This window comes from Rhinoraja longicauda, chromosome 6 (assembly GCF_053455715.1).
Source record: "Rhinoraja longicauda isolate Sanriku21f chromosome 6, sRhiLon1.1, whole genome shotgun sequence".
Taxonomy (NCBI): domain Eukaryota; kingdom Metazoa; phylum Chordata; class Chondrichthyes; order Rajiformes; family Arhynchobatidae; genus Rhinoraja; species Rhinoraja longicauda.
In genome coordinates, this window is record NC_135958.1 from 5,792,428 (window position 1) to 5,819,629 (window position 27,202).

The 27,202-nt window shown below is 42.4% G+C and overlaps 2 protein-coding genes across 3 annotated transcripts in view; one reads left to right on the forward strand and one right to left on the reverse strand.

Moving 5' to 3' along the window:
- Positions 1-548, reverse strand: part of fto (FTO alpha-ketoglutarate dependent dioxygenase) — a 274,627-nt gene extending 274,079 nt beyond the window's left edge. The window contains exon 1 of the mRNA XM_078401633.1: positions 446-548. Coding sequence (XP_078257759.1) covers positions 446-487 — 42 coding nt within the window. The 5' untranslated portion in view covers positions 488-548. The remainder of the gene's footprint in view (positions 1-445) is intronic.
- A 485-nt stretch (positions 549-1,033) lies between these two features.
- rpgrip1l (RPGRIP1 like) overlaps positions 1,034-27,202 on the forward strand; it is a 107,092-nt gene continuing 80,923 nt past the window's right edge. Inside the window, exons 1-5 of one of the 2 annotated variants that reach the window (XM_078400379.1) lie at positions 1,034-1,109; positions 3,255-3,397; positions 20,574-20,661; positions 22,533-22,677; positions 25,185-25,483. In XM_078400379.1, coding sequence (XP_078256505.1) covers positions 20,577-20,661; positions 22,533-22,677; positions 25,185-25,483 — 529 coding nt within the window. In that variant the 5' untranslated portion in view covers positions 1,034-1,109; positions 3,255-3,397; positions 20,574-20,576. Of the gene's footprint in view, positions 1,110-3,254; positions 3,398-20,205; positions 20,227-20,573; positions 20,662-22,532; positions 22,678-25,184; positions 25,484-27,202 lie in introns of those variants that run through there. The other variant, XM_078400380.1, reaches the window with a different exon arrangement.

The following is a 27,202-nucleotide window of genomic DNA, read 5'->3' on the forward strand; positions in this document are numbered from 1 at the left end:
AGAGAAGGAATGGGCAACGTTTCGGGTCGACCCTTCTCGACCCGAAACGTCGCCCATTCCTTCTCTCCTGAGATGCTGCCTGACCTGCTGAGTTACTCCAGCATCTTGTGAATAAATACCTTCGCTGTGTAGAAGGGTCTCGACCCGAAACGTCACCCATTCCTTCTCTCCTGAGATGCTGTCTGACCCCTGCTGAGTTACTCCAGCATTTTGTGAATAAATGGTCATCTGCAGATGATTGTTTTAACGTGTGAGCTCCTCCTGCAGCTCGTTTGTTTGTTGCCCCAGATCTCATCATCATCTGCACTCTTGTTGTGTCTCCTTCTGGCCTTGGTTGTTTTCAACGTGGCTGTCTCCCTACATAGATGGACTTCCACACACGCACACACACGAAAACAGAAGATAAAACAGGAAAAGCTCCTGATTCCGGGCAACGAGGATGTACCTTAATCTCCTTCGCGTTATCGTGTTTAGTGAACCTTTTCATCCTCGCTGTCTCCCCCGTACTTATCGCAGTGAGTTTAAACGCGCGCCATTACGGTCCCAGTGTACAGCGCGAAGGAGTACACCCCCCACCCTCCCCTCCCCCTTCCCCGAGCCGCCCGGAGAGCGGGAGTCCGACACCCGCCGCCTGACGACCGACAACCCCCGCCTGACGACCGACAACCCCCGCCTGACGCCAGCAACCGGGCGCCCGCAGTTGGCGCCCAACGGCACAGCGGGCGGGCAGGCGCGCGACCCTCGTCGCCGGGTACCAGGCCTCCCCCCCACCCCCAACCTCTCGCGTGACTGACACCCCCTCCAGCCAATCGCAAAATGAGAACCGCCGGCTCATTAAACCAATCAGTAGGACTGACTGACCTTACCTCCCGCCCTCCCCCACGTAAAGGGGTGTGGGCCAGCGACCCCCGCGCGGACCTCTGGGAGTTGTAGTCCAAATTTGGTCGGCGATTGCCTTCCCCGGTAGAGACTGAGAACTACAAATACCCAACGTACATTGCGCCCCAGAACCAGCGAAGCGACGACGACGAACCGGAAACTGATGTGTGCTAGCAACGGTCGCGGTGGTAAATGAATCCCTAACTAACAGGTTGTGTGGAGTGCATCTGGTGAGTGGTACAACGCAGTTTTGTAACGAAACGGGAGGTGGTTTTCAAAGTATTATTTCCCATTTGGTCTCATTTACTAATGTTTGAGTACCTTGATAGTTCAAAGCTGGTCTGAAAATTATTCGATCTAGCGGGACTAGTCTAAGGAAGGGTCTCGACCCGAAACGTCACCTATTCCATTATTTCCTCCAGAGATGCTGCCCGACCGACCCGCTGAGTTACTCCAGCATTTTGTGTCTCCAGTTTAAACCAGCATTTGCAATTCTTTGCTACGCACAAAGGAAAGGTTACCACTCGCTGGAATTTAGAAGATTGAGGGGGGATCTTATAGAAACTTACAAAATTCTTAAGGGGTTGGACAGGCTAGATGCAGGAAGATTGTTCCCGATGTTGGGGAAGTCCAGAATTAGGGGTCACAGTTTAAGGATAAGGGGGGAAGTCTTTTAGGACCGAGATGAGAACGTTTTTTTTCACACAGAGAACGGTGAATCTGTGGAATTCTCTGCCACAGAAGGTAGTTGAGGCCAGTTCATTGGCTATATTTAAGAGGGAGTTAAATCTGGCCCTTGTGGCTAAAGGGATCAGGGGGTATGGAGAGAAGGCAGGTACGGGATACTGAGTTGGATGATCAGCCATGATCATATTGAATGGCGGTGCAGGCTCGAAAGGCCGAATGGCCTACTCCTGCACCTATTTTCTATGTTTCTATTTCTATGTTTCTATCTGACTGTGGGAAGGAACTACAGATGCTGGTTTACACCGAAGATAGACACAAAATGCTGCAATTACTCAGAGGGACAGGCAGCATCTCTGGAGAAAAGGAATAGGTGACGTTTCGGGTCGAGACCCTTCAGCCTTATCTTCTTGATTTCTTGATTATCTTCCCTATTGACATAGGACTTGCATGGTTCAAATGACCACACCAATCAATGCTGCCTGATCTGCTGAGTTACTCCAGCATTTTGTGAATAAATACCTTCGATTTGTGCCAGCATCTGCAGTTGTTTTCTTACACCAATCAACGCCCTCTTTTCACTTTGGTTTGCACTCTCAAGACTTATGGGACTGCAGTTTTCTTATTTGAAATAGAAAAAACTTAGAACAAGGAATCAGTATCCTCTTCTTTGGTAGGTGGAAATTTACAGGTGATGGTCTTCCCATGTTTCCTTCTCGAAGGGTGGAGATCATAATTGTGGAAGAAGCCTTTGGCAAATAATCTCAGTACTGTTCAAGTTTCTCTTATCAATGGTTCAATGGTGCTTTTATTGTCATGTACAACGCACATGGAAATTCATTTCTTACAAACAGTCCAGTAATGTACACCCATCCTAAGCACACCCTCGATTGGCAAGTGTACAGAAATAGTCCACAGAGCCTGCATGCACGAGACACCGTGTTGGCATCATTTTCAAAGTCCAGTCCGTACTCTAGTTCTTATGAACAGAGCCTGATGAAGGCACTCAGCTAATTTCCCCCAGTGGTTAAGTCTCTGAATATGGTGATTGGAATGCCAGTCTAGTAGCCTAATTTATTTTGCGTGTTGTCAAATTCCATGAGTATTCTCGCAGTTGCACTCTTCCAGACTGAGGAATATTCCATTGCATTCCAATTTGTTCCTTGTCGATGATAAAAGGACCCTTGGGGAGTCAAAATGTGAATCACCTGCAGAGTAGCCACACTCTGACAAAAAAATGTTACATGGGAGATGTATTTAAGCTTCTGGAGACATCTAGAATGTAGAGCATGGAGTTATTGATGATGTTGGTGATGTTATGTTGTTGATGTTCATGTTGATGTTCACTATCTCAATCTGAGGCTTGGGTATGATCATATGGAACGATGGGGCAGAATTGGGAGGCCAGGTGGTCTAATTCTATTCCTGCTCCTAATTTCTTGTGTTCATGTTGTCCACCACTGTCTCAAAGTAGCAGCATCATGTATTATTTACAGAATGTGCTGAAATATTAGCCAAAGCATCCTTGGTGCCCTTCTCAACAGTCCACCACCCAGGATTTCTGGCACATGGGGACACCAATTCTTTGCTGCGCATGGCAACGTACTGCCTCATTAGCTGAGGAGTTACACATGGAATTGAAAACTCAGCGAGCATCACTGATTGTCCCCACTTTTAATTTATTCTTGAAGGGATAGTTATCGAAGCAGCTGATGATGATTGAATCTGGAGTATTGCCTTGAGGAGCTCTTACAACGGTATCCTGGGATTGAGTTGAATTGTCTGCACTATCAGCTGCCATCTTCCTTTGAATGATATATGACTCCAGCCTAAGGTGAGTTTTCCCCTTGATTCCTGTTGACCTCAATGGATAAATTATAATCTCCTGACTCAATTTGGAGATTTCACTGGTTATGCTAACAAGATAAGCTTGATGTGTGTCCAGACAACCGCAATGATAGATAAGTAATGTAAAGAGAGACATTGATGTATAAACCTTTCTTGTTTGATCGTCAGATATTTTTTGGGTATGTTAAAGGTTCTCATTCTTCATTAGTAGAACTATAGCAGAACATTTGCTGATTCTTTTTGATTCCTTGCATGTGGAAATCCTTATGTATTTAATCATCCAATGAATTTTGGCAACTTTGAAAATTGTCTTTGCCACGAGCTTTTGAGAATGATGTGAACTTAGTAAAAAAAAAAGCATGACATCAATTATCAAAGTAACTGCAGCATGTACTATCTACAAAATTATCAGAAGTGTTTCCCCATGGCACAGGTATCTAAAACCAGAAGGTAAAAAATTAACGTAATGCATAAATTCAGATTAGCTTATTGTCTTACACAGCAATATGTAATGGAATTTTATTCTCGCATGAAGCCTGCAAAGTAACCAGTATGCATGGTAATAATAAATGCAACAGTAAATACATTGATGAGTGCAAAACTGAAAAATGGTCCAAAAACTCCAGCGCAATCTAAAAATACTAAAGTGCAATAATGGAATAACTGAATAAGGTAGAGTGAGTGTATATGACAGCACCTCTGTGAAGTGGGTGTTGAAGCGATGTAAAGGAGTTTATAGCAGTGGGGAAGAAGCTGTGGTTAAATCAGAACATTTCTCCCTCCCTTCCTATCCCTCCCACCCCCCTCCCCCACCCTCATTGCTTCCTTAGGAATGTCCTAATGCGACTTAAGGAAACTTGTGCGACTTAAGGAAAATGGCATTTTCCGTAGACCTATTTTACCTGTATGCAGCGTACAATATGAATTTTAGAGTGAATCTGAGGAAGAGTTTTTTCTACACATAGTATTTGTATATTTGGAATGTACTCTCAGAAGGTGGTGGAGACATGTACTCTCATAGGATTTAAGAGGTATTTGAACAACCATATGAATCGACCATGCATAGTTGTCATTGTGAACATGATGTGCCAAAGGGCCAGTTACTGTGCTGCATGACTCTGACTAATTCCTAACTATGCATTTAAAGACCATGAAAACAGTCATCATCCAGTCTCGACCCGAAACGTCACCCATTCCTTCTCTCCAGAGATGCTGCCTGTCCCGCTGAGTTACTCCAGCATTTTGTGTCTACTTTTGATTTAAACCAGCATCAACAGTTCTTTCCTACAATCCAGGCTGCCCTTCTCCTTAATGGCACTTCATCAATTTGCTCCATGTCCAAGGATCAAAAGCAGAAACAATATTTTAGGTCAGGCCACTCTAAAATATTAATTTGATCTAATTATTATGATCTAAACTATTTTAACTATCATAGTAATACTCCCCATTTATTTTCTTCAAGTCTATATAATATTGTTAGTAAATCATAATAGTAATTTTCTATCAACATTTCTGTCTCCATCACTCTCTCTAAATCTGTAAATATTTACAAAAAACCCCCCAAGTTTCAGTTATCCCTATTTCATAATTCCAAATGAATAACACCGTACTGATCCACACAGACAGATTTCTATTTTTCACACTCATTTCCCTTATTCACCTCATGCTGCTAACTATTGCAGGTACAGCAGGCAGTGAAGAAAGCCAATTGAATGTTGTACAGGGCCCTAGTGAGACCGCACCTGGAGTACTGTGTGCAGTTTTGGTCTCCAAATTTGAGGAAGAATATTCTTGCTATTGAGGGCGTACAGCGTAGGTTTACTAGGTTAATTCCCGGAATGGCGGGACTGCCATATGTTGAAAGACTGGAGCGACTAGGCTTGTGTACACTGGAATTTAGAAGGATGGGAGGAGATCTTATCGAAACGTATAAGATTATTAAGGGGTTGGACACGTTAGAGGCAGGAAACATGTTCCCAATGTTGGGGGAGTCCAGAACAAGGGGCCACAGTTTAAGAATAAGGGGTAGGCCATTTAGAACTGAGATGAGGAAAAGCTTTTTCAGTCAGAGAGTTGTGAATCCGTGGAATTCTCTGCCTCAGAAGGCAGTGGAGGCCAATTCTCTGAATGCATTCAAGAGAGAGCTAGATAGAGCTCTTAAGGATAGTGGAATCAGGGGGTATGGGGAGAAGGCAGGAACGGGGTACTGATTGAGAATGATCAGCCATCATCACATTGAATGGCGGTGCTGGCTCGAAGGGCCGAATAGCCGCCTCCTGCACCTATTGTCTATTAATTGACTAATCATTTTGCATATTTTAATGTTATTTGTGGCATTACTAATCATTCCATTGATATTTCCATCCAAATAATTAATGAGAATGATGAAAATTAATCCTCTCAGGGCATGGTTTTCTAAAACTCCACTCAAGATTACACAGTATTCAAATCTATTCCTTTTAATGACAAATTATTTTCATGTGTAAAAACAGCTCCTCGCTGTTGAGAAACGTTACATTTTATAGTGTGTTTGGGAAATGTGATTGGACTAGATTATTACAACATTTTTATTTGTCATCGGGGTTGATAATTGTTTTGAAAAGAATGACATCATGTGATCCCATGCGATCTAACCTTCCAGAGCAGCCTACCACCTTGTTAAATGCCTTACTGAAATCCACAATGTCTACAGCTCTGCCCTCATCAGCCTTTTTGGCCAAACCGTCAATAAACTCAAACAGATTTGTGAGACATGATCTCACATGTGCAAAACCATGCTGACTATCCCTAATCAGCCCCTGTCCAGAAATATGCATGTATATCTTATCCCTCAGAATACTCTCTAGTAACTATCCACAAATGTTAGACTCACTGGCTTGTAGTTCCCACGGTTTTCCTTGCAGCCCTTCTTAAATAGAGGCACAACATTCTTAAATAGAGGCCACCCATCTGTCTTCTGGCACCTCATCCCTGTTTATTGATGACTCAGAATTCTCTGCCAGGGCACCTGCAATTTCCTCTCGAGCTTCCCACAGTGTCCTTGGATATATCTGGTTAAGCTTGGGACATTTGTCTACCTTCATACGTATTAGGACCTTCACCACCTCCTCGACCATAATATTGTCTGCCCTCAAGACACTTCCATTGACTGCCCCAAGTTTCCCAGTCCTCGCGTCTTTCTCCACATGGTAAAAATAGAGGAGAAATACTCATTAAGGACATTGTCCATTTCCTGTGGCTCTACACAGAGTTGACTGGTTTGATTCCTGAGGGGCTCCATCCTCTCTCTGGTTACCCTTTTCCCCTTAATGCATTGATGAAGTCTCTTGGCTGGGATTAGGCTTAACGCTATCTGCTACAGCTATTTCCTGACCCCTTTTTCCCTTCCTGATGATCTTTTTTTAGCTTACTCCTCAGTTCCTGAAACTCATCCAGGGAGACATGTGGTGCCAGCTGCATATACCTACACAGTGCCACCTCCTTATTCTAGACCAGAGCCTCAATTTCACTTGTCATCCAAGCATCCTTACACCCACCTGCTTTGATCTGCACTCAAATGGGAACATGAATGTCCTGGGCTCTTTTTGGACACTTTTGAAAAACTTTCTGCTTTCTGGACGTTCCTTTTCCTTTGAACAACGTGCTCCACTCAACTTAAGTGAGTTCCTATCTAATATTTCAAAGTTGGCCTTGCCCAATTTAGAATTTTAACTCGTGGGTCCACCCTGTCTCCATACTATTAAATCTAATAGAACAAGGAGGTCGCTGGTTCCAAAGGGCTCATCCTCGAACACTTCATCCACTTGCCTCTACCAATTTCCTAAGACTAAATCAAGCGTTACCCTCTCCCATGAAGGACCCGCTACAAATTGTCTGAGGAACCTTTTCTGAACATATTTAACAAGTTCTGCCCTGTCTAAACCTTTTGCACTATAACGTTCCCATTCAATATTGGGAAAGTTAAAATCCCCTACCACGAGAATTTTATTAGTCCTGCAGATGCGTGCGATCTCCTGGCATTATTGCTCTTCTAATTCCCATTGACTATTTGGGGGCCTGCAGTGCACTCCCAACAAGGTGATCATCCCATTCTTATTTCTCAGCTCCATCCATATAGCCTTGCTGGACAAACCATCAACAATATTAAAGGTTCTTTCTTTTTGTTTTTTTTCCACTTCCTCAAGTTTATATGTCTTTATTCTTGAAAACAGAATGTTGCAATTATTTCAACCTAGAGGACTTGTGAGCACCGGTGCTTGTGAATAAATTCCTGATCGTACATAACGGTCGTATTGTGTCAACCACAATATAACCTTCCCCTTTAATGTCTTTGAAGCAAGCAGTGCTTTGGGAGATAACATCATATTATGGCGAGTCCGAAACTTGTTGGTTGTAGACGAAGTTTATTGCAGCCGCAATACACGAATACAGAGTTAAACAACAAGGTACAGGACAACCAATACAAACTTACTGTCTTCCTTGAAGACTTCGCCGAACTGACTAAATCGGGCGCCAAACGCGCACATGACATCGCTGGCCAATCAGCGATGTCGTTCCCTGGACCAATCCCCATGGTCGCGTTCCCACGTGACCTCGCTGGCCAATCCGAGGGTTCGACGACCTGGACCATTCTCTATGGTCGCTACATGACCCCCCCCAGAACCCGAGGTGCGGAACCTAGCTGGGAGCCGGATTTCGCGACCATAACGAGTACGGAGAGGGACAGCCTGAACCACAGGAGCCGGAGGTTCCGGACTTGGTGGAACAGCCGGAACGAGAGGTTCTGGAGGAACTACCGGCACGGGGGGTCCTGGAGGAACTGCCGAAACGGGGGGTCCTGGAGGAACTGTCGGAACGGGGGTTTCTGGACTGGGCGGAACTAACGGAGGTCGGCCTCCCCTAGGGGTTTGCCCGACCAGGACTGGTTGATCCGGGTCCAAATGGGCAGGTTTGAGCCGGGACACCGAGACTAGTTCACTCTTGCCGCCCATGTCTAAGGTGAAAGTAGCCGTTCCCTTACGTAAAACCCGGAACGGCCCTTGATAGACCCTCTGCAACGGGGCACGATGGGCATCTTTACGCAGAAAAACAAACTCACAGTCCTTCAGGGAAGACGGTTCATGTACCATGGGACACCCATGACGTGAAGTCGGCACTGGAGCCAGGGAGCCCACCCGTTCCCGGAGAGATGCTAACGCTGATGGGACTGTAGGGAGCAGGGCTGAAGGGTCCGGAAACAGATCTCCGGGTACTCGAAGTGTCGAGCCATATACTAGCTCTGCGGACGACGCACCGAGATCTGGCTTAGGAGCAGTCCGGATGCCCAAAAGAACCCAAGGGAGTTGGTCTACCCAGTCCGGGCCTTCAAGCCTTGCACTGAGGGACGCCTTAAGTTGGCGGTGGAACCTTTCTACGAGTCCATTTGCCTGGGGGTGATATGCAGTTGTGGGTTGTAACTTGGACCCGTACAGTTCCGCCAGCGCGGCCCAGAGGGACGAAGTGAACTGTGGCCCTCTGTCAGTTGTAATAACTGCCGGGACCCCGAAACGAGCTACCCAATGAAGGGCCAAAGTCCTAGCACAAGACGCTGACGAGATATCAAACAATGGGAAAGCCTCTGGCCACCGGGTGAACCGATCCACCACCGTGAGGAGGTGGGTGTAGCCCCGGGAGGAAGGCAAAGGCCCGACCAAATCCACGTGGATGTGGAAAAAACGAAAAGCCGGGACCTCGAAATCCTGTACGGGGGGCTGGACGTGGCGCTGGACTTTAGCGGTCTGACAGGGCACGCAGGAACGTGCCCACCCCGCTACCTGTTTCCGCAGGCCATGCCAGACAAATCTCGCTGCTACCAAGGCAGAGGTGGAGCGGATGGACGGGTGCGCCAGCCCATGAATGGCATCGAAAACCCGGCGCTGAAGGGAGGGCGGTACTACCGGCCTGGGACGAGGAAGAGAAACATCGCACCAGACTTTCGTGCCCTCCAACCCACAAGCTACCTGGGCCAACTTCAATCCCGAAGTGGTGGACTGGTAAGCCGAAACGGTATCCGCTAGGAGCTGTGCCTCCGCGAGCTCCTGGGGATCCACTTCGCAGTCCACCGCCGAAATAGGGGGAAAAGCAGGTCTAGACAGGGCGTCAGACAATTTCAAAAAAGCAAATGTTAATGGCTTGTGGTCCGTAAATGCCACGAATGGGCGGCCCTCGAGGAAATACCTGAAATGACGGACAGCTAAATAGAGAGCTAGAAGCTCTCGGTCAAATGCGCTATATTTCAGCTCGGCCGAATTTAGTTGCCGGCTGAAAAACGCTAAAGGCTGCCAACGGCCACCGACCTGCTGCTCCAGAACCCCACCCACCGCCACGTCAGAGGCGTCAACCGTCAGGGCCGTGGGGGCGGAGGGGCTCGGATGGACCAACATGGTGGCGTCTGCCAAGGCTGCCTTAGCTGCCGTAAAAGCCGACTCTGCGGTCGGGGACCACAACAACTCTACCGGATTCCCTGCAAGGCATTGGAAAAGCGGGCGCAGGACTCGCGCCGCTGCCGGAACGAATCTATGGTAGAAATTAACCATGCCTACGAACTCCTGCAGCCCTTTTACTGTGGTGGGCCTGGGAAAAGCCCGGATAGCTTCCACCTTCTCGGGCAAAGGGGCGGCGCCGGCAGGAGTAATTCTGTGCCCTAGAAAATCGAGGGCAGGCAGGCCGAATTGACATTTGGAGGGTTGGATAATGAGCCCGTGGTCTTGGAGCCGCTGGAACACGGTCCGCAAATGGGCCTGGTGTTCCTGCACTGAGGGGCTGGCTACCAGGATGTCGTCTAAATAAATAAACAAAAAGGGTAAACCCCGGCCCACGCGGTCCATCAGTCGCTGGAAAGCCTGTGCCGCGTTCTTTAAACCGAAAGGCATACGCAACCATTCAAACAACCCGAACGGAGTAATAGTTGCAGTTTTTTGTATGTCCTCCAGTCGCACCGGAATCTGATGGTATCCTCGCACCAAATCGATTTTGGAAAACACCACCGCTCCTTCCAGCCCAGATGAAAAGTCCTGTAGGTGCGGTATGGGGTAGCGATCAGCCGTGGTGACAGCATTGAGACGCCGATAATCGCCACATGGCCTCCACCCCCCAGATGCCTTGGAGACCATGTGTAACGGCGAGGCCCACGGGCTGTCAGACTGACGGACAATTCCCATTTCCTCCATCTTCCTGAACTCCGCCCTTGCCACCACCAGTTTGTCTGGCGGTAGTCTCCTGGCCCGAGCGAAAACGGGAGGGCCTTCGGTGCGGATGTGATGGACCACACCGTGCTTAGCCGAAGGTGCGTCAAAACGTTGGACGAGCAGCTCTGGGAACTCTGCCAGAATCGCAGCATACGAGTCGGGGGCCGCGACGACGGCCTGGACAGTAGGGCTGGGCGAGGAGGCGATTGTCGGAGCGACGTGCTCATCTTCGGCGGAGGGTCGGAGGTCGTTACCGCGGACATCAGGAACCAGTGAAAAAGCCCAGAGAAAATCTGCGCCCAGGATCGCTTGTTTGACGTCGGCTATGATGAATGGCCATTCGTACGTGCGGAGGCCTAACACAAGGGACATCTTCCGTGTACCGAAAGTGCGAATTGGGCTGCCATTAACCGCGATGAGGGTGGGACCTGTCTTACCCGATCTGGTTTCGAGGTCGGTCGGCGGCACTATGCTGACGATGGCTCCCGTGTCTACCAAAAATTCTGTGTCCGTGAATCGATCATGGACATAGAGGCGCCGGTTCTGGCTAATCGTAACTGCCCCTATGTACGATCGGCCGAGGCATTTCCCGCGAAGGTACAAGGCAAACGACAGTTGCGGGATTCATTACCCCATCGTAGGTGATAATAGCACCAGCCGCGCTTGTGCGGATCTTTTTGGCGGGCTTTCGGAGAATTGGCGGGAGACGGGGCGCCATCTTGCCGTCGCTGTGGCGTGGTCACCGATGTCGAGACTTTGTTGATTGAACCACTTGCCTTGTTTTTTGCCGCTATGAGCGCGTCCGCTTTCGCTGCATATGCTTCGGGGTCCTTAAAAGAACAATCCGTAAGCAGCAGTCGGACATCCTCGGGAAGTTTCTCACGGAATGCCTGTTCAAACATCGGGCAGTCCGTATGCTCACCGGCTAGCATCATCATTTCGGCCATGAGGACGGAAGGCAGTTGGTCTCCAAGATCCGGTAGGTGCAGAAGTTTTGCCGCACCACCATGCTTATTCAACCCGAAGGTTCGCAGTAATACCTTCTTCATGGCCTCGTACTTGTCTTCCGCAGGTGAATTTACGATGAACCGCATCACGCGCTTGGTTGTGTCCGGCGATAGAGCGCTGACGAGGTAGAAGTACTTCGTGGATTCATCCGACACCTTCTTTATATGTAATTGAGCCTCGGCGTGGATAAACCAAGCTTGCGGTGCGTACGTCCAAAATAACGGAAGATGAACGCCTGCCGCGCTTGACTCCGGTGTGCCCTGCTCGGTCATCGTCAACGAGGCGTCGGGTTCCTGCTCAGTCGGTGATCGTCCAGATCACGTCGAGGTCACCAATATGGCGAGTCCGAAACTTGTTGGTTGTAGATGAAGTTTATTGCAGCCGCAATACACGAATACAGAGTTAAACAACAAGGTACAGGACAACCAATACAAACTTACTGTCTTCCTTGAAGACTTCGCCGAACTGACTAAATCGGGCGCCAAACGCGCACATGACATCGCTGGCCAATCAGCGATGTCGTTCCCTGGACCAATCCCCATGGTCGCGTTCCCACGTGACCTCGCTGGCCAATCCGAGGGTTCGACGACCTGGACCATTCTCTATGGTCGCTACAATATACTGATTTTATGAAAGTTTCTTTAACATTATCTTTAAAACTATTTTCAAAGTAACAGAGGTTTATACACATACTCATAAACAGTGATTTATATCCAGAATGTATGCATATATAGAGAAAAATCAACAGTGTCAAATTTTAGTCCTTCACCTTTAGTGGTGTGGATTTCACAGTAAAAGTGATAGGAAACTGACTATTGTTCAGGTTTAATAATTGCAAAAGATTGGGATTTTATTTCATTTGCTTATTCAAATGTGGAAATTTTCAACACTTTAAGGTGACTTTTTTTAATTGCACACGAATGTTGAAATTGACCTGGATTTCAATGAGGGTGGGAGAACCTGGGCAATGTACCCAGTATTTACGGAATTAATTCACCCAAAGATGTTGCATCATGCCCGAGGAATGCATGGTGGTCAGAAAAAAAGTTTGAATAAAAGTTATTTGCAAGAAATCCAAGGAGCAGATATGAAAAAGGAACATAGAACAGCTCGGATAAGGCCATTTCAACCCACAATATCCGTGTTTAACAGGGTGCCATTTTAAACTGCACACCTGCTTGGTTGTCCATGAATCTATGTAAATGCCTCTTAAACATTAGAGTCGTATCTGCTTCCACCAATTTCACTGATAACCTGTTCTAGACAACTCCTACTTGTATAAAAAAAAATGCCTCTTAAATCTCCTTTAAACTTTAAAGATAAGCTATCCAGTTTTAGTCATTTCCACCCTGGAATAAAGACTCACTCTCTATCACATCTCATCCTCTCTTAACTTTACTTATTTCTATGAGGGATCCCCTCATCCTCCAACGCTCCAAGCAAAAAGACCCAAGTTTGTCCAACTGCTCCTTATAATGAATCGAGACAACGTGCTGGTCAACTTCTTCTGGCATCCTCCCCAAAACCTCCATGTCCTTTCTATAACATGGTGACCAATACTCCAGATGTTTTACATAGCTGCACCATGACTTCTGGCGCATGAAAGCAAACATGTCATATGCCTTTTTTACAACCCTATCTAGTTATGTTACCACTTTCAGGGAATTATGGACTTGTACCCCAAGATATCTCTGTACATTTACAGCACGTTAATTTAAAAAAATTCTATCTTAATTTTAAAAAGACCTTAATTTTTTTTTACTGCAATATCTAGTGTGATAGATATGTGGGTTACAACGGTGATTGGCCAAAGTATAACATATGTTGTTTCTGTAGATAGATAGATATATTTATAGATAACAATAGATTTTATACTTTTGGGATGTGGGAAGAAACCAGAGCATCTGCAGTCACAGGAAAAATGTGCAAACTCCACATTGACAGCAAATCAGGTCATGCTTGAACCTGGTTGCCTGAGCTGTGAGGTAGCAACCTTATTAGCTACACCACCTTGCCATCAAAATCTGTCATTCTTGCCCTGCCTAGCATGTATATGACTCCAGGCATGTCCGATGTAGGGGTCTCTGAATGATCTCTTCAGCTTCATTATAATCGGGAATAAATAGTAAAGACCAGTATTATCAACGATTTCCACATCCTGTGAAAAGTACACAGTCAATAAAGTGCATATTCCATTTCATTATATATAAGAAAAATACAGCATCTGAATGATGTTTTCAAACTAGGTGGAAAGGAAATTATCGCAGGAATTTCACAGCCTCAAAAAAGAGAGCATGCCGTGGAAACTCAGAGACAACTGCCTTTTCCCAAAGATCAAACATCTCCTCTGTCGCAGTGCAGACTCTGTCCATTAAGAGGACATTAAACTTGTTTGTACAACAACTCCAAGAAAAATGCAAGGAAAAGAAGCAACCACCACATCGGGCACTTCCCTATTACCACAAAAGCTTTTAACTCTATCAACCAAGATGAATCATAGAGAATATCTCTCAAATATGGCTGTCCTCAGAAACCCGTCCCCATTCCATATCTGTCACAAGGATGAAATCTAAGTCATGATTCTAACCAACAGGTCTATGATAGACACAATCTTAGAACACTGTCACCATTCTAACCCTCTCCTCAATATTGCTTATGGCAACACTGTTCCTCACTTTCTACGTTCTCCACAGGAGTTGAGCTAATTCCCAGTACAAAGGAGAAAATATTCAATCTCTGTCACCTCCAGAACTAAGGTCACTCAAGCCTAAAATACAGACATCCCCTGTACTTCAATCCAAGATTTATAATCATCATTAGTTTCTCACTGAATCGGACAAGAGAATGGGCTCCATGTTAAATATCTGCAAGGCAAAGGCATGCCACTAATCTGCCCACTCCACAGCACCACACTATCCCCAATTCCTCTGCCCATCCTAAAATTCTCCACTATAAAAATAAAGATTTACAGCCAGACTTGGAGAACCTGGATCTTTTTGGCTGGAGAAAGTGCAGGCGTTTACTAACAACCATAATATGCATGGGAATTGCCAATGTAGAAAGCACCATCTATTCCCCAAAATTCTCTTGGTCCCACCTCACTAAGAGCGAAGAACAGGGGTGAACTCATCGGGAACAGGGGCAGACAAGGCATGCTGAAACAAGCACTTCAAAGACCTTCTCAACAGCATCTCTATTCTGGACCTGAAACCCTATGATTTTATTTTCACATTTCTGAATCATTGCCATAGAAATTTGTAGTCAATCACCAGTGCAAAGTGTGCAAATAGACTTTACTTCTGAAATTTGGTTCCATAGAAGTCAATTCAACTGAATTTCAGAAATGGAGTACAATGTGCAGCTGCCACAATATTGCAAATTTAATATTAGCAGTGAGCGTGAATTTATATCGCATCGACTCTCCAGTGCTATTCACATTCATCAAAGTCACAACTTTTCCTTTATTGGTAATGATCATCTATAAATCTCAAAAGTAATTGTTGCCACATTCTTCGACTGCGAAGGGCAAGGCCATCTGAGCTGAGTTGGATACAGATTTACCTGATATACGTGCACAAAATTTACAGGATGATAAAATGTATTTTATTCAATTAGATTGTTAAACATATTTCAAAAATAATATCTTCCAAGGTCCTGTTTTAGATAAAATCAATTTGAATTCCAACAGGAAACACTCCCACGGGCCACTTGTAAAAAGGTTGTTAATCTAGAAAGCTTTCTCATGATCAATGCCTGCAATCAGACTATGGCCAAGTTGCTAACCACGTTAAGTTATTTGAGGTGTAGCTGCATTACTAAATTATGTAGTTAATTTTCCTCCAGAAGGCCATGTAATTAAAGCACGTTAGTAAATCTGAAAATAAAATCACTGAAAGGAGAAGACTATTTTGAAGCTCTTGGGCCAGACTAGGATGTCAATGACCAGCAATCATTCCAATTTAGCGGACGTTTGAGCATCCATGTTATTTGATTAAAAAATTGTTTGTGCTGTTATTTCACCCTATCTATTGTCAACATTTTCCTTGCTAATGAGATGATAGTTATCATTAGGCACTTTGATGGCATTGCCAGGAATCTACTTGTGGGAGAACTAACTAGAAATCTCACAAGGTTGTTAATAGCTTAAATGTTTACCTACCAAGATAATTTACTCAAGGGAAATAACATTGCACAGCTCTGCAGGAAGTTTTATTTGACTATATTTTTTGAATCTGCAGATCAAATGCATTGTAGTCTGGTTGCCAGATTTAGCTCTACACTTTTACTGCTCACAGCCTGTATTGAAGTCAGTCATGCAAGCAGCTAAGTATTCTAAACATTTTCTGTCGGAACATTGCAGAGTGCCCCCAGTGTACTGATTATACACTCAAAATGACTGGTTAGTTTTCCTTGCATAACTCTTTTTGATAACTTTTCTTGGGTGCTAAGTTCCTAACATGTATTCATCATTGGTGTACAAAAGTCGTGTCCACTTTCAACATTTTGATTATATTTACTTTGAACTGAAATGCAAACATAATGTTAATTTATTCCACACAATGGTACAAGTGCCTGAATTTACCTGCAGGTCCTTGTTTCTCACTATTTATAAATCTAACTTGAACAGTGACTCAATGAGAAAAGGATTGGCTGTACTTCAGGTTTGATTAATTATGCATAATTTTAAAAAATACCTGTACTCTGATAATATGGGAAATTCTTTAAATTTTAGTGAGGAGATTAAAAACTCAATTTTAAATTAACCACTGCATAGTTTATATTTCCATTGTGAGTAGTCAGAATTTCTCCTAAGTGATTACATTAACACGAGTTATTTTGTTTAATTCAAACTGAAATAATTTAAACTATATTGACATTGATATCTTCTCAAAATTCACCAATTATAAAACTTGAACAGTTTCTTCTTCAAGGCTTCTTGCCAATCAAGATGTCTGCACTCTCTCTGCTATGACATTCTCATCCTGGTAGCATCCAACATGTCTGCAACATCCTGCCCTTCATCGTTATTGATGCCGGATTGTTCAAACATCTCGCTGCTATTTTCTTAGCCCTTTTATTTGAAGCAGGCCATCTGTTAACAACGACTCAAAACCCAAATCGTAGGCATCTTTACTCCCCTCGCAACACTTTCATTATTTATTCCCTTCTTCCTCTTTGAGTATCATGGTGCAATTTTCTACATTAAAATCAAAATAAATGTATTGCCATCTTGTCCCCTTGCACGCATTCTAAAGCAGGAATATTTAGCCATGGTCACCAAACCCGCAAGATGAGCTTCTTGATTAGAAAGCAATATCTTTTGTTATTAAAATATTATTAAGAATAAGCTTCCACAGTGTCATAGAGTACATTCCAGAATGTCACACTTAATTAAATTCTGGAACTTTTTCTTATCTCCCCTCTAGTTCTTCAAACTGTAGAATTGTACAGCATGGAAAATTGCCTAATCTTATATATATACTGATGAGCCAAAACATTATGACCACCTGCCTAATATGCTATTAGTCCTCATATAGTGTAAGAAAATAACTGCAGATGCTGGTACAAATCGAAGGTATTTATTCACAAAATGCTGGAGTAACTCAGCAGGTCAGGCAGCATCTCAGGAGAGAAGGAATGGGCGACGTTTCGGGTCGAGACCCTTCTTCAGACTGATCCTCTGTGTGCTGCCAAAATAGCGCCAACCCGCCGAGGCATGGACTCTACAAGACCCCTGAAGGTGTCCTGTGATACCTGGCACCAAAACATTAGCAGCAAATCCTTCAAGTAAGTTGCAAGGTGGAGCCGCCGTGGAATGGACTTGTCAATCCAGCACATCCCACAGATGCTCAATCGGATTGAGATCTGGAGAATTTGGAGGCCAGGGCAACACCGTGAACACTTCATCATGTTCCTCAAATCATTCCCGAACAATGTGTGCAGTGTGGTAGGGCACATTATCCTGCTGAAAGCGGCCACTACCATCAGGGAATACCATTGCCTTGAAGAGGTATACCTGGTCTGCAACGATGTTTAGGTAGGTGACACGTGTCAAATTGACGTCCACATGAATGGCCGGACCCAGGGTTTCCCAGCAGATCATTGCCCAGAGCATCACACTCCCTCCACCGGCTTGTTGTCTTCCCACAGTGCATCCTGGTGCCATCACTTCCCTAGGTAAACGGCGCACACGTACACGGCCATCCACGTGATCTAAAAGAAAACGGAACTCAGCAGACCAGGCGACCTTCTTCCACTGCTCCAAGGTCCAGTTCCGATGCTCGCGTGCCCAATGTAGGCGCTTTCGGTGGTGGACAGAGGTCATCATGGGCACTCTGACCAGTCTGCGGCCATGCAGCCCCATATACAGCAGGGTGCGATGCACTGTGTATTATGACACATTCCTCCCGTGACCACCATTAAAATGTTTTGTGACTTGTGCCACAGTAGACCCTGTGTCGGTTCAGACCAGATTGGCCAGCCTTCGTTGCCCTCGTGCATCGATGAGCCTTGGGTGCCCAACACCCTGTCGCCGGTTTGTGGTTTGTCCCTCCTCGGACCACTGTCAGTAGGTACTCACCACTGCCGACCGGGAGCACCCCACTAGCCTTGCCGTTTCAGAGATGCTCTGACCCAGTCGTCTGGCCATAACAATTTGGCCCTTGTCAAAGTCACTCAGGTCTTTACTCCTCCCCTTTTCTCCTGCATCCAACACATCAACTTCAAGAAGTGACTGTTCACTTGCTGCCTAATATATCCCACCCCTTGACAGGTGCCATTGTAACAAGATTATTCAATGTTATTCACTTCACCTGTCAATGGTCATAATGTTTTGGCTCATCGGTGTAGATTCCTGGAGGAGCAATCCTTCGTTTTTACTCCCTTTGCTATTACTTTAAGTTTATTATTAGGTTTAGTTTCATTATTGTCACATGTATCGAGGTATAGTGAAAAGCTTTGTTTTACTTATCGAAACAGATAAGATGTACCATACATAGATACAATTGCTTCAAGCTCAAGTGCAATAGATAGACCAAAGGGGAAGATACAGGGAGTTGATGGTCTGTGAGAGAAAATATGTGGCATTATACAGGGAAAGAAACTGAGGGATACAGGCCAAATTGGTATATTCTGCTGGGAGTCGGCATGATCTGAGGGGCAGATTAACATGCTTCCACATCATAATAAATAATTAAGTGCCTATATAGTAAGACTGTGATAACCACAATCCAGCTATTTGGAAATCTTACTGATATGGCACCTGGCTCATCAAATATTGTTTATTATGTTCTCATTCCACTTTCCTTTGCTCCATTTTCACTCATTCAGATTCTGGTTTCGCACTCCCTTTCCTCTCACCAGATCCAGTTTCCATGCTCAATTTCCATTCATTGCTCCCAGTTTCACGCCTTCTTTCTATTTACCTTGGTCCTTGTTCCCTTGCTCCCTCTCCATTCACCAGGATCTGTTTTCCCGTACTCCATTCACCGGGGTCACAGTTCCAGTGCACCCTACAGCAGACTGGGGCCTTGATTCTTGCACCTCCTCTAACACACCAGGGCCCTAGTAATAGAAGGAACATTCAATCGTCTGGAAACCCAGCTTGTCTGGCAACACCAAAGTGCCAAGTGCTGTGGATTATCAGAATTTTACTGTGCAATTCTTGTTTTAGGTGTTCTTTGGTTTCCTAAAAAATTATCCCTCACATCCCCCTTATATAATTTGTCCAAAACTTGAACTTCAAATTTGTAAAACTTTGCCCTTGCATTCTCTGTGTATTATTAAAGGTGAGGTCCCACAAAATAAGGCAAATAAAATAAGCATGTGTACCTCAAATCTTATTTATTATTGAAATGCTTAAACATAACATTCATAAAATTTCTGTGGAGGATTTTCAGTTTTCCCAGAGAAATGGCTGTTTACAGCATTTTTACTGTAGGTTCTGCTACTTTTCCATTGAAGCTCCATGGGAGAGATACATATTCTTACTGTCATGGAAACTACTACTGAGTATTTTAGCCTGACGAATGTACTAAACTAACTATTTGGAAAACTTTCACATACAATTGTAGTGCAAAGTATGTTGTGCATCACGGTTTTAATTGACTTAGTTTAAAGATAAATGTAATAGTTTTCCTCATCCTGCACTTTATAATTATGTGTAAGTATGATTCTGTGGGCAACATCAATTTTTTAGGGTTAAAAAAAGCAGACAATCTTTCTGTTTGTCTTTCTATTCTGCAGCTTCAGTCCAGGTTAATTATCCTAATTGACAATGTTTGGTATGCAAAGCAACAAGAAAATCTATTATGTTACTACTTAAATAGATTGCCTATTCAATTATCTTCCTCCGTTATTTTTTTTAAAATGTGACTTATGTGGTTAACATTAGAATCTAGTCTTTTTATGAAAACAGTGTTAGTGTATTATTGTAAAGCTGTAATTCTAATTCTCAATTGGTGTGTGAACTTCAACACAGTGTGCATGCATTTTACTTTGCAGGGACTGCAGCATGAGGTTAAACATCTTGCAAAGGAAGAAACACCTGGTTTGGCAAATACTTAACAAATTTTATTTGAGTGTAAGCATCACATGTGGAACAGGTGGTAAAGGTTTTAAAGCTGGAATTGGTTATTTCATAAAGCAGAACAAAGTGGTTGTAGGCTTTGTTTTATAATTTATCTAAGTTGCAGATGAAAGGTTCTAGATCATGTAACTTAAACAAAGTTTTTTACGTATATCACTGCTGAAGCATTCACAATACAGTTTGATTGCTTTAATAAACTTAGTTTCAAAACATGGAATCTATGTAAGGAAAATCCATAAAAATAAGATTTATCCATCTGTTCAAGGATAAAATCCTGTGATGTTAGGTACAAGGTGCGGATGAAAAACATTCAAGTGTAATTTGTCCTTTTTCTTTCACAGACCATGTCAGGCCTAGCTGATGAGACAGCAGGAGACCTCCCTGTGAAGGATGTAGGCATGAGCCTGACTGGAATTGGTGGAATACAAGGTTGGAAGCACCTGTTAGTCATTACTAGAACATACTTTGATCAATGTATCCATTAGTTTTACTTCATAATATCTTCCTTTTATGGTATCATTGATCCAAGTGGTTGGGGTTTACAGATTAAAGCCACTATTGAATATCAGCTGGTACTGATTGTACACTTCACCTGCCTTGTGCAAGTAAAGATATAGTCTTGTTTCATGATTCTTTGTCTCCATAACATCCTGTTACCATAAACAGAAGTCATTTTGATCGCTATTTTAAAACTTACATTTCCTTTCTTCCCTTTTTTTGTTCAGAAGATTTTGCATGAGAAAAAATTTAAGGCTGCATTTACTTAAACTAACTCCATATGTGATTCTAGTGTTCTTGGACCCTAAATCGTGGTAATTTGCTCTGGAGAACAATGGAGTCAAAATATTGGTGTCTATATTCCGGATCATTAGTTTTTTGAGAGTGGTTTCCTTGACCATTCACCACAGGGATATATCAGTCTGTGATTTGTTAATTCTCTGGAGAAATGTATAAAACTTACCAAATTATCTTGAGCAGTATTGGGTGAATAATATGTAATTGTTCAAAAATTTGTGGATTTCTAACTTCAGTGATAGTTCATTTTTAGAATGGGTTCATCATTGAGATCTAGTTTGAGCAAAATTGTTTTTTGCAGATATATGTGTGTATTTTGTCACAAAATTTTGAATTTGAATTCTGTGCATGTTTGGGATAGAAAATTTGGACTCAATACAGGTGACCATCTTCCCACCTTACACAGTTCGAGTATTCTTATTCGAGTAAGCTGCAAGTGGCCTATCTCATAAGGCTTCTTCTCTGCCCAAACTTAAAAGACTCCCTCAAGAATGTTGTACTTAGCTGGATTCTTCTCCTTTTCCTCTTTACAGAAAAGTTCATAAACTCTACCCCAAATATTGCCTGGTGGCATTGCCTGCTGTGACGGTCTGTTGGTCACAAAAGTGTTGCGCCATCACTCTGCCACATGTTGAATTACTGAATGTATTAATCTCATTTTCAAAATTGTATCATGCAAAATGCAATGTCCTTTACGCACCGGCATTGAGTTAATTGAGCTTTGCAGCACCAGCTTAAAGAAATACTGCTTATAACTGTTTTACTCTCTAGTACGTCACTGGATGGTCATTACTACTTTGTGCATTTCTTTTCTAAAAAATACTATAGCTTTGTTTAATTTAAAGATACAGCACATGAATAGGCCCCTTGGCGCACCGAGTCCGCGCCGATCAGCGATCGCCCCATACATTAACACTATCCTACACACTAGGGACAATTTACAATTTTTAACCGAAGCCAATTAACCTACAAACCCGTACATCTTTGGAATGTGGGAGGAAACAGGAGCACCTGGTGAGAACCCAATGTTCAACAGGGAGAATGTACAAACTCCGTACAGGCAGCACCCGTAGTCAGGATCGAACCCAGGTCTCGGACACTGTAAGGCAACAACTCTAACGCTATGCCACCATGCCGCCCCATACTAATTGTCATCCAGGAAATGCTGTTGCACTTTCCCACATTGTTTAATTGAAGTAACGCACAATACAGTATGTAACCATAGCAAAATCATATCGCAAAAATTAAGGCGCAGCTTTTAATATTGCACGTTCTCACACGAGTTGAAATGTGGAAACGAGGAACTGCACATGCTGATTTACTAAAAGGACACAAAGTGCTGAAATTGCTGCCTGACCTGCTGAGTTACTCCAGCAATTTGTGTCTCTCAGTTAGAAGGTACACCTGTTAATTTTGAAATATTTAAAGTGAGACTTAGTACTAAATTGGTATACTTATGGTAGAACATCTAATAACCTAGTTTTTACAATATCTTTCAACTCAAGAGTCAACAAGTGTACAGAACGCAAGAGCTCGCCAAGCAGTGTCTCGTATCTCACGTGAAGAGCTGGAAGATCGCTTTCTTCGGCTCCATGATGAAAATTTTTTACTCAAGCAACATGCACGAAAACAAGATGATAAAATTAAAAGGTTAGTGTTTCTGTTTTCTCCAATGTCAGCTATTTAATAGGTGTTAACAGGTGTTAAGAAAGTATTATCAAGTATTAAAACTATCATGTCTTTGGCACTGTTACTTTTGAAAGTCATTGGAAGGCATTTATATTCTCTCTTGTTGGAGAAAGTCACTACCTAACACTTGTGTGATCCAAATGTTACTTGTAATTTATCAAATATTTACTGGAGCGACTCACTGACTGAGTTTATTTATAGCACCATCCAACATCTATCACTTAAGACGACATGTGCACCAAGTTTCCTTCATACTTTCACATACTGCAGAAGGAAATATACTGCCAGTCCATCTTCATCACCATGCAAGAAAACACCTCTCCACTATCTTCTCAAAGGTACAGTGCACTGATTAACCTAGCCAGTAGCACCCACATCCATGAAGAAATAATTTTAAAATGACAGCCGGATTCACTGAAATGAAATCTATTCATGGCGAGATCATCTTCCTGTATGCAGCAAACACATGGAAACAATTGAAAAGAGTTCAGTGATTCAGAATGAGCATTTGTATCTACAATAAAGGTGTAGGCCAAATCAAAAAGTTCAAACTAACATTTTGTAAAGAAAGGTGAATAAATTTATCCAAACCTGCCTTTCAATAAATAAATAAAAATTTGAAGGCATCAGCTGCTCACAAAAGCTCAACAGAGTTGTGATATTATTAGTTTAATTTGATTGTAATGTAATAATCTGAACAAGATTAGCTTTTAAGTATACAGTGCACACATTTTATTACACTGATATGGTGCTATATGCATAGCTTTAAGCACTGCTTTTCAGAATTATTTGAGGAAATTAAAAATATTACAAGCAGAATGACTGTACTTTTTATATTGCTCCCCCATTTTAATTTTGTTTTAGTGTTGTACAAAGTTTGGAAATTCTATTAAGATTATCGGAATAGTTTACTCTTCATCCTAATTTGAGAAATTGAGTTAATCAAATTGGACCTGATTATCTCATCATTATTATTATTTTGACAGTTAAAAATGTGAAACTAAATAGTTAGAAAAAAAAAGAGAAATCTCTAATTAGCACCAGTTATTATTTTATGTTGGTAATAAGAAAATGTTAAGATCATTGCCACCTGTGAGATGATTAGACAGCAGGATAATAAAAGAGCAAATAAATTGGCCTAGAAATTAACCTGCCTGGGAGAAACATGGTACAATTTGAATTAAACCAATAATATTTTAACAGATATTTATTGAACCACGTGCTGTGTACAAGTAGTTAAACAAGAATAAATAGTCTGATGAATTACCCCCTCATTTTTCTTGAAATAACTCCATCTATAAGATTTCATAAAACATGTTTCAATAAAGGAAGAGTTTAACCAATTTTAATAGTTTTTGTTTTAAATTTAATTGTTATTTGAAGGTTACTCAACATGTGCATTTGTTCAGCCTTGTCTGATGTATAAATATATTTGAATACACTTACCTACTTAAATCTGGCAATTGGCATGTGGCACAGCAGAGCACATCACACACCTTAAACAAATAAATTAAGATATTATTTTATACAAGCCTAGTGCAAAAAACAAAGTTTGTTATTAACCAGGCACAAAGTCTTAGTGTTAAAGATGTGCGACCAATTTCATAGGGTCTATAACTTGTCCTATTCATCAAAGCCACTATTCCTTTTTTAGCGTGCCAAGTGTTTTCCATTCACCGATATGCATGTTTTCTGTTACTCTATATTACATCACCCTCATGTGTCCTTTGATAGACTTTTGTTCCCAGTTAGTATTTCACATCAAAACTGGATGGAATCAAAGGTACAGTTGATCAAATGCCAACAGTAGATTCTGAGAGTATTTTTTTTTTAAAGATGAAAACCATGATGGCCTGTCTTGAATTTAAAATAAAACTGTGTCTGAAAGTCATTATTTGCTCAAATGTATTTTTGCAATTGTTTCATTTAAGGTTGCAAAGCCAGGCTAAAGATAGGAACTTATAATTAATAATGTGTTCCATATTGCTTGAGTTTTATTAAGGACCACCTAAACTTTTATTGCATCTTTTGGTTTGTGAGGTTTAAAGTCTAAAATTCTTGACGCTGTATGTGGTACAGTAAAGAGCGCAAACACAATGTTAAGGTATGAGATTCAAGCCTTGCATTCCTCCAACACCCACTCTTTGGAACTATTTTTAGTAACGTATGGTATATTCCTTTTATAACTTCCTTTGATTTGTTATTCATCAAGCATATGGAGTAAGTATGTGTTGCCTTTGTAGCAAGCTGGAATGATAAGCCCTCGGAAACTGCTATTTGTCAGTGTTATAAAGCAGATTGCAGTACTATGGTTTTGATTAACATCAAAGCACACTTCACAGGCAGTAATAGTTATATCAAAACCTGAAATGTATTATTCACGATCCACACCAGCATCTTTAGCAATGTTTATGCCCTTTTCAACAAAGTCGTTTTGCTGACTTTTCATATTCCTTTCCTGTTCTCAGAATGGCCACCAAGCTAATTAGACTCGTCAACGACAAGAAGAGATCTGAGTTGGAGAGTGGCGGCCCCAAGCGGATAGGCAGGGATATTGAGATGGAAGAGATGATCGAGGAGCTGCAGGATAAAGTTTGTGAACTAGAGAAGCAGAATGAGGGTCTAAGGAACCGACTAGTAGCTTCTAAACAGCAGCTGCAAGTGCAGGGCCGTAGAAACACTCCGTATAGTTATGTGCAGTCACGCATAAACACTGGCCTTAAAAAAGTTCAAGAAGTTGCCTTTACAACGGAGAATGTCAAAAAAGGTATTAAACTTTGTTGTATGTGTATTTTACAGTATGTATATTTTGCATCACCCGTTAGTAGTTGCATACCATCTGAAAATTTCATTAAAAAAAATTATTGGATAAATTATTATTAAAAGTAAAGCTTTGGAAATAATTATCACAATTTTTTTTACGTTCCATGAAGAAGTTTATTTCCAATATTTCAGCTTCCACCTTAATCTTTTGGTGCACCAAACTTTATTTTAATTTATTCACAAAATGCTGGAGTAACTCAGCAGGTCAGGCAGCATCTCAGGAGAGAAGGAATGGGTGACGTTTCGGGTCGAGACCCTTCTTCAGTCTGAAGAAGGGTCTCGACCCAAAACGTCACCCATTCCTTCTCTCCTGAGATGCTGCCTGACCTGCTGAGTTACTCCAGCATTTTGTGAATAAATACCTTTGATTTGTACCAGCATCTGCAGTTATTTTCCTAAACTTTATTTTAAACTTGGCATGTTTAATGCTTAAAATGGTGTTTTGTTGCCTGGTTTGATGTCTGCTAAAACTATTCGTAGTTGACTGCTGCACCAGCTTGTTGACATCACTGTTACTCATGGCATGGATCCCTTGAACTGATGCCTGACAAGAATGATCCAAAGGAAAGGGGATTTATTCACAAAATGCTGGAGTAACTCAGCAGGTCAGGCAGCATCTAAAAAAAAGGGGAGGTCTGTGCCACAAGAGGTCAATAGATCTTTGTCAGCAACCTCCTAAGGTCAGACAAGCAATGTCATTTGATCACTTCCTGTAAAATACAAGCCAGTATTTCAGCTTGATAATTAATTTACAACTAATATTGCACCATTGGCTAAAAGATGTTGCTTTTCCAACCTTTAATCTGACCTTTTGGTAAATGAATTCCCAGAGCTTTCAATACACACTCTACATTCGGAGAATCTTGGCAGTTTAGCTGAATGAAAATCTGTTTGTTGAGTCATCCGCGATAGAAAGAAAAGTTTGCCATTATCTGCTCGACTGAAGTAGTATCATTTTCTTCTGTATTCATTAATTTTGTTTCAAATTGTTCTTAATTACCTCATACTTCATTTTTACCTTTCACATCACAGGGAAAAATAAGCTTAACTGCCACAGTTGTTCAATTTAATATAGTGTTATTTAAGTGCCTCCATAACAATCATTGGTGGTTTGGAGCATTCCAACCATAACTTTATCATCTGTTCCAAGCACTCTAATTTACTTGGAAAGAAGAAGCAATTCCAATCCCTGATGTAAATCTACAGACAAAAGTGGAATTTGTACTTTACAATAATTAAATATAACGGATTTTGGAAACGGATGAATGTAATGACTATAATGTATCCCAGAAGTTCCTTTCATATTTACCTTAGATGGACCAAGGATGTAGAGACAGTTGGTAATGTGCCAAATTAGCTGAGTAGGCTATTGATATAACGCAGCATATTGATAGAGCTACATGCATTCATCAGGAGTGCCCTCAACAGTTTTATTGGAAATGTCCCATTATATGTATTATAGGACTTCTAGCCATTAATAGCCAAAGCAAACCAAATTATAGAACTGTCCCAGAAATGTTAAATGCATTTTATTAAATGTCCTAACTTTGTTAGACACAGTAATTACTCAACGTCTACACTGCAAGCTTATCAGCAAAGACCCTTTCCAATTCTTCACTAGACTGTTCTCTACCAGTGCTAAAGAACCCCTAGCCTGAATAGA